Source organism: Cydia strobilella, chromosome Z (assembly GCF_947568885.1).
Source record: "Cydia strobilella chromosome Z, ilCydStro3.1, whole genome shotgun sequence".
Classification (NCBI taxonomy): Eukaryota; Metazoa; Arthropoda; class Insecta; order Lepidoptera; family Tortricidae; genus Cydia; species Cydia strobilella.
This window is the reverse complement of record NC_086068.1, coordinates 49406951-49422718: the sequence shown is the minus strand read 5'-3', so window position 1 is coordinate 49422718 and position 15768 is coordinate 49406951. Positions and strand designations below refer to the sequence as shown.

General features: G+C 36.8%; 1 protein-coding gene across 1 annotated transcript; it reads right to left on the bottom strand.

The window, feature by feature from the left end:
* Nucleotides 1-10: 10 nt before the first annotated feature.
* On the bottom strand, nucleotides 11-15497 carry LOC134754641 (presenilins-associated rhomboid-like protein, mitochondrial). The gene is made up of 9 exons (XM_063690982.1): nucleotides 15283-15497; nucleotides 15018-15210; nucleotides 14708-14836; nucleotides 5700-5862; nucleotides 5453-5548; nucleotides 4494-4618; nucleotides 3407-3508; nucleotides 1145-1242; nucleotides 11-165 (listed from the first exon to the last, which is right to left on the bottom strand). The coding sequence occupies exons 1-9, from the start codon at nucleotides 15327-15329 to the stop codon at nucleotides 72-74; spliced, it is 1047 nt and encodes a 348-aa protein (XP_063547052.1). The 5' UTR covers nucleotides 15330-15497; the 3' UTR covers nucleotides 11-71.
* Between the last annotated feature and the right edge of the window lie 271 nt (nucleotides 15498-15768).

Here is a 15768-nt window from a genome sequence, read left to right as displayed (position 1 = left end):
GAAAAATGTGTTGAATAAACATCTGTTTTATTGTCTATTATAATTCTTAGATAAATATGTATTAGGTGTTTCTACCTCCCATCAGTTTTACGTAGACTATGGTAATACTGCAGGAATTTATCTCGATTACCCCAGATGTGAGTGTGGCCCCATTGGCACCACGCCCTGAAATAATAATAATTATCACTTAATTACTACTATTTTTAATATAACGTTATTTTTTCTTTGGTTTTAATCAGTGTCAGGCCTCTAGGATCACTCGTGTGTTAGTCTGTCTGTCTGTCAGTCACAGCCAAGATGCTCCGAAACTAATTCACCGATTGAATAGAAAAGATGTAGCCGTATGAGCATGGTGAAACTGCCTTCGGCGAGAGATGTGTTGATATCCTCTTATTTATGGCTCAATGTACATTACAATGTACCTATTTATTTGATGCAATCTAATTAGAACTTGTCATGAACCAAATAAAGTACTATTTCTTTTGTTTCATTGCTTTTCACCAAATACTAAACTTAGTATATTTTTTGTTTTTTCAGATACTAGGTAATTAAAAAACCGGCCAAGTGTGAGTCGGACTCGCGCACGAAGGGTTCCGTACCATTACGCAAAAAAAAATCACGTTTGTTGTATGGGAGCTCCCCTTAAATATTAATTTTATTCTGTTTTTAGTATTTGTTGTTATAGCGGCAACAGAAATACACCATCTGTGAAAATTTCAACTGTCTAGCTATCACGGTTCATGAGATACAGCGTGGTGACAAACGGACAGCGGAGTCTTAGTAATAGGGTCCCGTTTTTACCCTTTGGGTACGGAACCCTAAAAAAAAAGATTTTTTTTACCAAACTAGTGATCCGATTTTCTTGCATTTTTAATATTTTATGTATATATAATTACGGTTGCTTTAAAAAAAGAACCTTTCTGTCCTTTTCTGGTTAACGGTTTAACCGCTTAACCCCGGGTTAGTGGGATGGTGCAAGTGGGCCTTAGTGGTTAAAATTCGACTAAAACTTTATTAAAATGTATTAAGGTTCATTATCTGGAACTTGCTGCTTATGGAATTTGGACGAGTTGGACGACCGGCTGTTGCCTCCAAAGGTTACTAGGTACGTAGCCAATAAAAGGGCATTAGGGATTTAACTTGCATTCCAAACAGGGCTCCGCCAAGATGAGCAGCGTGGTCGAACACCTTCCAGCCCATAATAACTCCGGCCAAGTCTACACTCATTATAACTTTAATGGCCTGAAACAAATAGGACAAAACACATGATTCGTGACATATACGAGTAATGCGAGCAAAAATAGAGTAAATTTCTACTACATAAAGGCTGTATGTTTAAAATCAATGTACCAAAATAGTTATCGTTCGTTAACTTATATTGTCCACAGGAAAGTCGTCCGTTTTCCCTAACGTTAGAGTATAAAGCCGCAATGCTTAAGTTGCTTAACGCAGATGGCAATCGTTTAAAATATAGCATGCCATTAGATATATATGCTAAATGTATAGAAACTTTAAAAAATATTTTTTCAGTCTCACGTTTGATATTGTGTCAGATGATAGTTTAGATGCTATTTTAAATTAAAAAAAACAGCCGGTTGTGTCGCGGGGAAAAGACCGTCAGCTGTCCACATGAACATGTAAAAAATACGCGCCTTACCATTTATGTCCGCAATTGAAGTTGCGTAGTTTATTGAAACGCCTGATAAAATGCTACAAGCAAAGTTTCATGAGTTTGGTATTACTATTATAAAAAGGTCGAATCATCGAAGACATACCACTAGAATATGTCGAGTCATATATTTACTTAGGCAAACTAATCTCTTTCGAAAAAGAAAACAACGAGATGGAAATTGACAGAAGAGTAAAAGGAACATGGAGAAAGTATTGGAGCCTAAAGGAAATTTTCAAAAGCCAGATACCAATAAAGATTAAGAGGAAAGTCATGGATTCCTGCCTATTGCCATCACTCACCTATGCCTGCCAGACGTGGAAATTCACGAATCAAATAAAAAATAAAATAACCTCCTGCCAACGAGGTATGGAGAGAAGCATGTTGAAAATCAGAAAGATTCAAAAAATACGGCACTCTAACATAAGACAAGCATCTGGAGTAATAGACGCCCTAACCTACTCAAAAAGAATGAAATGGCGGTGGGCAGGCCACGTAGCCCGCATGAGCGACGGTCGCTGGACAACGGCGCTAACTAAATGGCCAGGACCGCTAGGTAAAAGAAAACGAGGAAAACCAAGAGCCAGATGGGAAGACGACATCACACATACGGCTGGCAAACAATGGACGACACAAGCCAAAGATAGAGACCGCTGGTCATCTCTGGAGGAGGCCTTTACCCTCAGCTGAGAGGGGTTCTCGCTTGACATTGCTATTTATACTTTAATATTATATTACTATTGACTATTGACATTTAAACTATCAAGCTGCATTTTGTTGACTCTATTATTCTATTAATTATAAGGCATGAAAATATTCAATTTAATTAAATGTATTAAACTTAATTAATAATTAATTAATGCCTACTAAGGAATTTATCAAAATTTGCATGACAGAATAGGGAGATATAGAAATGTACTGTAACTTTTTACGAAGCACCTTTGACTATAAATTTAATTCTATGAGTGTACTTTTTCTTATATCTGCGAGAAATAAGGCTTTTTTTTTTTTTTTTTTTTTATTTATTATAAAAAGGTAAAGCGCTTATTTTTTAAATGTCCAGGCCACCAGCTGACGTTCTTTCCACCGCGATACAACCGGTTGACGATTTTTTTAATTCACAATAGCATCTAAACTATCATCTGACACAATATCAAACGGGAGGCGATGACTGGAAATCATCGAGTGCTTAATCCTTAAATGCATGATTTTTTATTTTTGGAATCCATTTTATTTTATTTCTTATTTTCTGTTGAATCTGTGAGCTGTCCAATGCTTTGTATACATTTGGCAACAATATGCATTTAAGGGTTAAATGGTACTTTGTTATTGTTTGTGTTTTCTCGTATCTTTGTATTTTTATTTGTTTTGTAGTTCGCAGTGCCTTAGTAATAATACTGTAATGCTGTGTAACTAATGTGAATAATAAAATAAATCTGACAAAGTATCAAACGGGAGGCGATGACTACATTTTTTTACGTGTTTCGGTGGCTGCCATTCCTCAACCCACCAAGGGAGTGGCAGCTGACGTCCACGAGGGTTCATCATACATATCCGTTAACGCATGTTTTGCGGAATTTCAGCGCTCATCTTGCTTAATTTTAATTATATGTTGCCAGCGACATAAAACAATTTTTTACCAATCAAGAAAAGTACCTTTTGCATAGATTTTTAAAAAGTGTAACGTGCATAAGAATGCACACTGCCAAGTTTAGGGTTAATGTTGAAATCACTTACGGTGCCTGCTGCAAATGTGTACATAGGTAAGAAGATGATGCTCAGCCTAGTATCAGGATACTGCATGCAAACATATGCCAGCACCGCCATGATTGCTCCTGACTGAAAGCATAGAAACATTCGAATAATACATACATATAATACAGAAATCACTACACCTTATAATTAAAACAAAGTTCCCCGCCGCGTCTGTGTGTGTGTGTGTGTGTCTGTGTATGTTCGCGATAAACTCAAAAAGTTCTGAACGGATTTTCATGCGGTTTTCACCTATCAATAGAGTGATAATTGAGGAAGGTTTAGGTGTATAATTTGTTAAGGTTTCGTGTATCCCATTTAAAGCCGGGGCGGGTCGCTAGTGAGTTAATAAGTCTTCATAAAAAGTCGTGTGCTTGTCCCCATCATTGTCAACATTATTTTGAACATAATCGGCTGAGCCATTAATAAGTATTTTCCAAAAAGCTTCATGAGAAGCTTACGCACCTCCTTCCTCCTCCTCTTCGTCCTTTTACTAAAATGATTTAGTAAAAGGACGTAAGTGCCGCGTATGGCTTTTATATATTCTGAAGGTAGGTACGACACCATTCATTATGCGTGACCCGCTTTTTACCGTTGATTATGAATCAAATATAAAAACTTTCTAGGCCTTATTATTTTAACTTTCTTAATTAAAATAATGCTGTCTGGGAGCTGGCGCCATCTACAGACGCCAACGCCACCAACGCCATCTATTTTAACAATCTTGGAGTAGTTACTCACTAAGTTGAGTTTTCTACTATTTAAAGACACGCGATTTTGTTCCGAGTTTATGTCTGGGTTAATAATAATAAAATTAAGCGAATGTTGTCTGCTAATATATATATAATTTATAATATTAAAGTCAAGTATCTGGGAGACCGAGCTTTGTTCGGAAAACATATAAACAACTCAAAAATGCGCGTTTTTCCAGAGATAAGACCTAGCTAGATCGATTTTTCGCTCCTCTTATAGCAAATTTCATCGAAATCGTTAGAGCCGTTTCCGAGATCCCCGAAATATATATACATACAAGAATTGCTCGATTAAAGGTGTAAGAAGAAGAAGTACTTACAGCACCAAGACTGAGGCCCGGCTGCTTGGTAACCACCTTGTACAAGATGCTGGTAAAACTACTGACCACGCCACCAGTCAGGTACATGGCAACAAATTGCTCCTTTCCTAAAGATGCCAGGGCAGCTGTTGAAAATTTTACTTTATTAATGTCTATTTAGAACAAATCTCACATATCTAATGAAAAAGATATTTGATACTGCTGTCCTTGTCCTACCGACCTTAACTTACGGTGCCTAAATCTGAAGCCCCATAAAGAAAGTACAGAAACACACAGATAAACTGAAAATTTGTCAAAGAACAATGGAACGGTCAATGTTAAAAATTAAAATTAGGGACAGAATCAAAAATGAAGTTATAAGAGAGAAAACTGGGGTAAAAGATCTAATACATGCAATGAAAAAAAAAAAAGAGTAATTGGGCCTGGGCCGGCCGGCCATATATGTCGAACAACGGATAACCGGTGGACTAAACGTGTCACAAAATGGATACTAATAGGCACACTAAGAAAACAATAAAACCGGCCAAGTGCGAGTCGGACTCGCGCACTGAGGGTTCCGTTCTTTTTAGTATTTGTTATAATGGCAACAGAAATACATCATCTGTGAAAATTTCAACTGTCTTGCTATCACCGTTCATGAGATACAGCCTGGTGACAGACAGACGAACAGAAGGACAGACGGACAGCGGAGTCTTAGTAATAGCGTCCCGTTTTTACCCTTTGGGTACGGAACCCTAAAAAAGACCAAATACAAGATGGAGAGATGAGCCAGGAAACTTCGACAGATACTGGTGGAGAACAGCACAGCACAGGAAAGAATGGGAAAAACTGGGGGAGGCCTTTCGCGAACACGCGACATGCAAATAAATAGGTATATAAAATTGTAATCTAATGAAATTGTAAAAAAATGCATATAATAAAAGTTATTAATATGTATAAGTACAATCGAAATTAGGTACCTGGCATAAAACTATGGAGAACATACATATTTGCAGCCAAATGTAAGGTGGAGTAATGGCTGAACGTAGATAAAATCATTGGTATGCACACACTGCCTGTAAAAATTTAAATATACATACTTATCAATAGGTATCATGATTTAACAGTCGGTACAGTCAACACTCAACAGCAAAAGTAGGTAGATAAGCAAGGGAAGTCTCATTTGAAACTGTAGGTAAGGTAAGACTTTAAAGCAATAGCTCTTACCACCAGACGGGTTTGAACAGAAGTACTTGACCATTGTTGGTTGTAAAGGCCGTATCCGCCACGCTCCAAAAACTAGTACATTTGCTCCAAGAATAGGATAAAATACTTTTTCACTATCACTTAATGAATTCCACCATTTTCGTATTGGTCCTGGTTCAGATTTCTGTAATTATTTAAGTTAAAGTATGATATTATTATTATTATACAAAGTCAATATATAGTAGTGTAAGCTACTCACACTAACTTAGTCCCACTTCAACAGATTCTGAGAAAGGATTTATATATATATATATATATATATATATATATATATATATATATATGTCGGCGCAAGGCACCTGTAAGCTTATAATTGCTGGGGCCCGGGAAGGTGGCCCGCATTCCTGGTCAAATGTTTACATTAACATCATTAGGCGTGATTGTCACAGAGACGTCGTTGTTCCTTGAAGCGGGGCGGTTATTGTAAACACTGCCGAACGTAGCCGTGGGTGTGGTATTTGAATGAAATTTGATATTAGTTCTTTGTTCTGAGCTTAGCTTTGAATGCCAAGCGAGCATTAAGATTTGGGCCATGGTTGAGTTGGGACGCGCGTCGTCCCGTAACCGTGCCGTGAGATTTCGTGTGTGCTTTAAGTACCTACATACATGTACCACTTGACCCACGGATTCGTTTCCGTTTCTTGATAACTTCGTGATGTAAAAGCTTTGATTAACTTGGTGTGATCTCTTTGTGATTTCGAACTTAATTAATTGTCAGCGTCATTTAGTGTCATTCTGAATCTATACGTAGTTACTAGTGTCAGTGGGTTTATTGTATTAACATTGTATTGGACTTGTGTGCGTGATATTGATATGCCCACTGTTTCCGCCCACCATGGAGCCGATGCCTGGTCCCCTGATGCCTTCGTAGAGTTACCGGCTCCGACATCAGAAGTGGGATAGTGAACGAGGAAAATCCGGAAAATTGTGGAAAATTCTAAATTGATAGATTATCAGAATTTGATTGGAAATCGGTTGCATATTATTTGAAGATAGTTTAAAGGCCATTGGTTTGTAATTTGAGGACCGCTCACTTGGAAGATGCAACCTAATAAGATATGAATTATCTAATATGAAAGTATTTGTTGACGAGATGTTCTTAGAAAGAATAAACATCTGCAACTATTTTGATTAATTTGAGTGAGCAATACACATGGTCGTGAAAACTCATTTTTTTAAATCATTTTTCCCACAACACTGAATAAAAACAAGAGACTTTATAATTCTGGAAGCAGTTCCTAAGGAGCTATAAGTGATATGATGGCTGTAGTGTTCAACAACACTGACTGTGTTGGCGGTGCAGTACAAACTGACTGCAAGCGGTACGGCTTGTGAGATGGAGTTATCCGATGGGATGGCAAGATAAGTAGTAGAGGTTAAGTCGTAGACACCGCTGTGTGTTGTCTTTATTCAGTTTGAAAGTTTTTGATATTTTTGTTAGCAGAAAGGTACTGATATTATATTTGATGTGGTTTAAATCATGATATGAACCTGCAAAATGATATTTTATATCTGACTTTATTTCATGACGAAGAATTTTATTCTTATTTTTGGAAGGTATCTATCGATTTATGGCGTTGTTAATGAACGTCGGGTCTGATAAGCCCTTGATGATCGTTTGACCTTATTGGTCGTTTTGACATTTGTGTTTGTTAGAAGGGGACAGAATGTGGCCGAGGTTTACTAAATTTTATAAAGAAGGGGAGAATTTATGTCGCGACAGAAAATTTACTTAAGCCTCTGATGGACTGAGGTCTCAGTTGGTTGAACATTATTCCTGCTTGATTTACTCAAAGTCGCAAATTTCCGTGTATCAAAAAAAAAAGTGAACTAAGATTTACTGCTAATTATATTTGACCTAATGTATCCCGTCCCGTAGCGTCCTATAAAGAAAAAAAAAGTTATAAAATAGAGAGAGCCTTGGATTTCAAATGTCTGGTGAGAAACCACTCTTAAGCAGTATCATATATTTTTTTCAAGTATCTTGATAACAGAATCTTGAAGCAATAATGAATGTTGTCACTAAACATTTGATAAAGGTGCCATATTATTTTTTGTATGGTCATAAATTTGCAGCGGACAAAATGCAGTCTGAGTCTATTGAAATGTTTTAGTGGGCAAGTTATTGCCACACGTGTAATTGGGTACCTACTGTATTTCCCGCTTATTGCATTTGTTTGATTTTAAGGAAGTTTGTTGCATCGGTCAAATGACTTAACAAATTTACCTAGAATTCATGGGTACTGAATTTCTAACGCGCAAAACGATAAAATTCTTTGTTTATATTTGTTGATCTCATACAAAATGAGGAAATCAAATAAATAATTTGGAATTTGGATTATGGATTTATGGATATGATTCATGTTGGATCATTTGGTCAGTTTAATAAAATTTGATAAAAATTATGAAGTGATCATTTCAATGATAGATCACGGATCACGATTGTTAAACTTTTGACTGAAAACGTGATGATTGTTTGAACCATACAGATCGAACGAAAAGAGATCTAATTTAAGAATAATTTAAATTAAAGAGACAATGACAAACTTTGTATTGATCAGTTTTAAGGAAATGGGACTATGGTTTGTCCAAATAAAAGAAAAGGCTTGCATTCTTTATGATATGTGTTAGCACTTGTGGTGCGGTTATTGTGTTGCCAGATTTGGCTGTGTTGTGTCTGACTCGGGTTGATGAGTCGTATATGTGAGAGAGTCGCTTGTCTAGTCTCGACTCAGGTGGCGACAGAGTTGTCCAGTCTCTGTGTGAGATGGCGGCAGAGTCGGCCAGCCTGAGTGTGATGGTAAGCGTGATAATCTCAAGTAACATTTTGTATGTTTGGCAATCTTGTGGTAGATTGCGTGTACAACTATTGAACAGAGAATGCAGAGCGTTTGCAAAGTATGTGCATTTGAGTTTTGAATAAAACTGAATATGGTTTTGATCTTGAATAGTTTGTCAATGCATCTTTAAATTTCTTGTTGAGTTTAAGACTCGTTTTAGAAGTTTGAAAAGTTTTGTTGCTATATGTTTTAGGTCAGAGTTGAATGAAATCACCTGTGAAGAAATTAGACCTAACCAGAATGAAGTAGTGGCTTTTGTGAATTTGCCTCTTTTAACAAGAGTTATGCAACTGCAGAAACTTATTGGTACACTTTCATATTTCTGCCAATTTATTCTTAAGTTTTCATAGTTATCAGCGCCCCTTTATAAGGCCATTAATCTACAACAAGTAAAGTAAAATTTCGTTGGATGCTTACCTGATGCATTTCTGGAGAGATGTGCCAAAAATATTGGCGTAACTAATGATGAACGTGTTTTAATGTTTACTTTTCATTGGTACTTATTCTAAATTACCAAATGCATACTGATACTGCTGGTTCAGTAACTATAGTGTTTTGCTTTTCGCAAAAGTAGCATAATATGTACCATACCAGAGATTATTACAAAAGAAAGGTTCATTATCATTTATACGAATTAAATCAAATGAGATTTTCAATATACTTACAGCCTTTCTTATATGGTAGTCATTTCACAATTCGAGGAAGAATTGACGATAACTAATGATCATTGATGTTCATATACACAGAAGAATAAAGTTAACACCTAGAGTTCATAGGTTCAAAGATTATATATAGGATATAGGTTTAAAGATTCATCTTTAAGTGTTTTTATTTATTTTATATTGGTTATAGAGACGGTAAACGAATGGGTTCTGTTCATACTCGTATTTTTGTCGAAACAAAATACAAAAGTGCTAGAGATTTCTAACAGACAGTTACGTTACATCCTGAACGCGATTTCAAGATTATTGAAATAATTTAAAACGAAATAAAAATGTTATCATGCAATATCTTCTGGATACATTTTGAAGTCTGATGTTTTTCACCAAAACTAAATTTAACTCGCTGTTTACCAATTTACTTCGTTTTTAGTTAGTGTGCGATAAATTACATTTGACTAGTATGCATTTCGGCCGAAAGAGACTTGATTTCTGGATAGAAAACGTTTTTGCCGTTTTCTGAATAAGCGACAATATTTGTTTATTTTATTGAAATTTGAGAAAACTGAAGCTGATCTTAGTCATCATATACGAATACCGTCACTATCGGTGCAAAAAAAAAGAGAAATGATGTACTTCTTAGGTATTTATTGAATAGTAATGTTACTGTTAGAGCTGTTAAAGCTTTATTATTACAGTCTGATTTTATGGTCGGTAAAATAAGTCGTTAAAAAAAAAATCTTCATATGCCATCTAGTACGTGATGACAAGTTTCTAGTAAGACTTGTACTTTCAGATTGGGTGTATTATGATCACAGTAAAGAACATGCTTACTGCTTTGGATATCAATTAAGAGAGACCATGGCACGATGTTGTTCATGACTCATGTTGTCACAGCTCTGCTGTTTTAACTGTACAGTGATTAGGGTCATTTTTATAAAATATAACCCCTATGAATTGCTTATTGATAAATTGAAGCAAACCGACAATCGTTACATGCGTTAGGTGGTAATCACCAGAGCGTGATCAAATAGCTGATTAGTTTGTAATTTTATTGCAGTGCCCCTACAGGGTTGTGTTGAAACATAATAATAATCTTAAGATCTTTTTGTACACACAAAGCAATGATTAAATGAGTATGAGTATGAAATCTGTCAATGACATTTTATTTGTGTGGATAAACAGCATTTTGACAAGTAAAGGCTATTTCGAGAGCATTGTTAATTAAAAAAAAAGTGTTTCTGTGTTTTATACTGTGGATACTATTTTTGGGTATAGCAACTATGACGAAACCTGCGCTGTAGATTGATATTGCATTTTGAGGAATGAAGTTTACGTGCAATTCATGATTTTCACTACATTAACTAAAATTAAAAATCATGAAAGAAATCAAACTAGGTCAGACTTGAAGTTTTGAAGTCCGTTTAAGGTAATTGACTTGCTCGATAAAGATTGATATGTGATGTTAGCTATTGATCGCAATAAAACTAAAAAGTATTCGCACTAATGGATGCGTGCGATGTGATACTTCGATGTCAGACTGTTACGTTCCCATGGAATTGGATTTATGTTCATCTGTTGATGAAAGTAGAGAACAGTCAGGATCAGCCCCTGTCGGCGAGGTGTGGTGATACACTTGGTTGCCGAGATTTTGATGATACACATGGTTGTTTGTATGCCACATGGCTGGCATTGTGTTTTGCGACGTGATCTACTGTCTTGGTCGCTAACCGTAGGTCATATTTCAAACCCAGTGTAGCTGGTACGGAGACTGCGCGGTATGGTGACAAGCAGGAGGGTTACAGTTGCTTTGTGGCCTTTGTGGTCTGTGGCCATTGATATCTTATGTGTGATGATGAGACAATGGGTTTGTGTTGAATTTGAGAAATTCGATTTTGGGCTGTTTCTGATCTGTGCCTTATGAGAATATTTAATTTGTTACTGTTGACGACTTGATTATAAGATGCGTTATGGATTTTGGGAACTTAACTTTTTGTTATTGTTGTGATCTGATGGCAGGATAGCCGAGCAGATTGAAAAATTGGAATTTTACTTCTTTTGAGAATCTGTGATGTTGTTGGGCACACTGGGACGTGTGACAGTCAGGATCGCCGTGTCGGCGCAAGGCACCTGTAAGCTTATAATTGCTGGGGCCCGGGAAGGTGGCCCGCATTCCTGGTCAAATGTTTACATTAACATCATTAGGCGTGATTGTCACAGAGACGTCGTTGTTCCTTGAAGCGGGGCGGTTATTGTAAACACTGCCGAACGTAGCCGTGGGTGTGGTATTTGAATGAAATTTGATATTAGTTCTTTGTTCTGAGCTTAGCTTTGAATGCCAAGCGAGCATTAAGATTTGGGCCATGGTTGAGTTGGGACGCGCGTCGTCCCGTAACCGTGCCGTGAGATTTCGTGTGTGCTTTAAGTACCTACATACATGTGCCACTTGACCCACGGATTCGTTTCCGTTTCTTGATAACTTCGTGATGTAAAAGCTTTGATTAACTTGGTGTGATCTCTTTGTGATTTCGAACTTAATTAATTGTCAGCGTCATTTAGTGTCATTCTGAATCTATACGTAGTTACTAGTGTCAGTGGGTTTATTGTATTAACATTGTATTGGACTTGTGTGCGTGATATTGATATGCCCACTGTTTCCGCCCACCATGGAGCCGATGCCTGGTCCCCTGATGCCTTCGTAGAGTTACCGGCTCCGACATATATATATATATATAATATATATATATATTTGTATGTATATATGCAGTGCAGAAATTGACATTAAAAAAAAAACCGTACAAGTGCGAGTCGGACTCGCCCACCGAGGGTTCCGTACTTTTTAGCATTTGTTGTTATAGCGACAACAGAAATACATCATCTGTGAAGATTTCAACTGTCTAGCTATCACGGTTCATGAGATACAGCCTGGTGACAGACAGACAGACGGACAGTGTAGTAATAGGGTCCCGTTTTTATCGTACGGAACCCTAATAAAGACAAACACACAACGCACGACGTTTATTTTGTTTTGTCCAGATAAAAATAAAAACATCTGATTGAGTGGTTTTATTTGTCATTTGTTTTTTTTAATTACTCATCTCCAGTTTTTATACATTGACGTATATCTAAAGACGGGCCTTACGGGCACTAACAATGGTGATAGTTCAGTGGTGTCACGCACACGAATTCGAGCCAATCGTGCAGTCTAACTCAACTAGTTGCGACCAATCGCGCGCGTGATGCGAACTCATCAACCATTCGCGTTGTGGCGTTAGACTACACGATTGGCTCGAATTCGTGTGCGTGACACCACTGTGCAGGCCCCATTCTTATTGCCCGTAGCGCGTCTTTAGATATACGTCAATGATTATACTTAAGTGTGTTCAGTGAATTTTAGTTGTAGCAGAAAAATATTTATAATTTTAATAGGGCAAGCAATAAGAAGGTATAGAGGGAAATGCTTGGAGCACAATTTTTGACTCCGTAACTTTAAATTTGCTACAAGTTATTTAGTGAAGTTTTTCGATATCCAGAATAGTTTTGGAGATATCCTCTATTGAAAATTTATTTGGAGCTCTCAATCTTGATATCTACAACAGTGAAACTACTAGGCCATGTTTGGTATCATTTTCGTATAAATCGGGAGTGCCAAATTCATTTATGGTATCACATTGACACCAGTGGCCATGTCGCTCAGACACATAGTTTCCGAGATATAATCGAAAAACCGAAAAATGGAACCTTCAAACCCTCCTCCCCCTCACGGCTCAAGGGCTACTACGGCCGGGGACTTGATATGTTCACCTCCTAACTCATTTTAAAACGACTGTAGAGTCGCCATCAGATATATCGGAGCGGCCGAGGTGTTCACAATATCTGAACACGCACTCTAACGCCTTGACAATAGAGGTGTGTTCAGATACTTGTGAGCACCTCGGTCGCTCCGATATATCTGATGGCGACTGTACTTACAATAGGATAAGGTATATCTATTATCTAGGTCTGTAATTAGTTTATGTTGCTTTAGATACCATAGTAAAAATTTAAAAAATACAGCGAATTTAAATTTTTCATACAAAACTTGTTTTTCTCTATTTCGTTTGTTTTATATACTAGAGCTATATAATCTAATTACAGAGCTAGATATACGTCATGTCATAGTGTGTGCAAAATTTCATTACAATCCAACACGTAGTTTAAAGTTTAAAGTTTAAAAGTTTAGTTTAAACTTTAAACTGAGTACGAATCTCCGTTTGTATGGGAAGGACTCGGCCTAGCTTGCCGGGGACCCTTAAGAGGATATATACACTGCGGCCGCGCGCGGTGTCTCTCTGGATATTAACATTATTATAAATATTTTGTCACAGTTTGTTGTATCTCAACCACAGCTATCCCCCTATGTTTGATTTTTTTTTCTAATCTTTAATTATTATAAGAGTAAGGAGCATTTAAAAAATTGTATGATATCTGTTTTTCGGTCCTAATTGTGTAGTCTAAGAAAAAAACGTACCACATAGTTTGACATCCAAAACAGATGGCGCTGTACTGTGCCATATGTTTTGCGGTCACTGTAACTCTACTTTTGACAATCAGAGTTACCGCAAAATGTATGGAGCTGTACAGCGCCATCTCAATTACTTGTCAAATTCGAGGCAACAAATTGGCTTAGATTTTACACATCTTAATCAATGTATCTTTGGTACAGAGTACAATGAGTTCAGTTGATCAATCAAATACAGCCATGTAACACTAAAGCCTGACCCGTAATATATGATCATTGTCAAGAGGGCGCTGTAATGTATTATTTGAAGCTATCTGTTGGTATGTGTGAAAATTTGTGTACAGTATTCAATCAAAAGCTTATGAGCTGCTCTATTAGGTCCTTGTCTACTTAGCACTGATCCTTGTGGCACTTTGCATGAGACAACAACATATTACACTGGAGCTTAGCCAACTTGCATTCAGATACAACCAACCATTCAAAATATAGTTGGTCAAACCAAATTGTCAGTAAATAAGAACAAAAAAAAAACTATACTCGTCCTTTTCTTTTGAGTGCTAGTACTAGTGTAAGACAAAGATAGTATGATTCTCTCTGTCTGTTTGAAATGAGACGAGTCCTATGACAAACTATAGTTTTTTCTCCAAACTTGTATCCACTGCAGTGTCCAACTATATATTTAAGTTACTTGTTAAATAGCTAATGTGATAAAAAAGAAACAGAACCACAAATATGAAGTACAAATCATGAATAGCGACAAAAGAGTATAGGAATATTAATAAAAATAATATGAGACACAAAGAACTAGAAATTGCAGCACTGACAATAATTAAATAATGTGGGTAACAGTCACTGTGATATAACACTATAATAAAATCGTAATATAAAGACATGAATCACTGAAAACAGAATCAATTTAAATGAGAATTTGAAGCAAACAGATCTGTCAAAGTGGGATTAAATTCTTACACTTTGTGCCAGTATTTTTCTCTGTTGGGAACTAAGCCAAGCACCAGGCTTTCGCAGATACTTGGCAGCATGCTGGCGCAAGTTCTCATACTCCCAGATGGCACAGCCAGTAAGACTGGCAACAGAAACCTGGAAATAAATGTGTAAGACTCAAGGTCATGTTGGATTCAAATTTCAATATTAATCAATTTACTTCCATACAATTTCATTTTTATTATATTTAAATAAATAGTTGTTTTTTGACACCAAGAATGCATGGTAGTAAGAAATGATAAACTATTAAATGGTATGAATAATGTATCACACCTACCCCTATGGTAAATGCAAACGGCCTAAAAAGTGTGCTGTTATGGAGTGGTCCTGATTCTATTTGTATGTTTTCGAGAGGATCATTTTTGAAGTTAGGTCGTCGTCCACTCCTACGTGCGTTGTGAATTGAATGACGGAAACCGACTCGTGCGTAGCTGTTTGGGCTGGAATATAATTGTAGCAACCCGGACTTACTAAAACAAAACACGGTAATAAATATAATGCGAACTGTTTCATACATTTTAACTACGAGAAAGTAAACTTACCAACTGTTTGTCAACTCGGCTGCATACCAAACATTTCTATAAAACATGTTAATTTCACTGATTTTGCACCATATTATTTTACAGAGGGAATGGTAGTGGCCACATAATTTGAAATGTATGTGGGCCTAAAATGACTTTGACACGGAAAGGACTTGACACTTAATCACTCATTCGCCAAGAAAAAATTAGGTCTTGTGGTCATTTGCGGCCAATCTATATACGTAACGTAATACAGGAACAGGACAAGTTTAGCTTTAGCTCTGACACCTGTCACCTGTCGCAAGTATTACTAGCTGTCAACCATGAATCTAGTATAACTGGATCGGTCATGAGGAGTGGGGGAAAATGACCGAACGGGATAGTCTTATGTATCTTTCAGTAGGAGTAGCAGAGAAAGCGCTGTTATTGTTTGTCCTTGTCATAGTTTCACTTTTCCACCGCTGCCACAACCGAGGTTGTGGCAAACAAATAAGTACGTGACATGTC

Bases quoted from the DNA above. Each gene is read 5' to 3' on its own strand.
- LOC134754641 (XM_063690982.1), bottom strand. From the start codon at position 15,329: ATGTTTTATAGAAATGTTTGGTATGCAGCCGAGTTGACAAACAGTTG. The intron at 4,619-5,452 runs GTACCTAATTTC...AATTTTCAACAG, and splicing joins TCTCCATAGTTTTATGCCAG to CTGCCCTGGCATCTTTAGGA. The intron at 1,243-3,406 runs GTAAGTGATTTC...TATTTGTTTCAG, and splicing joins ACACATTTGCAGCAGGCACC to GCCATTAAAGTTATAATGAG.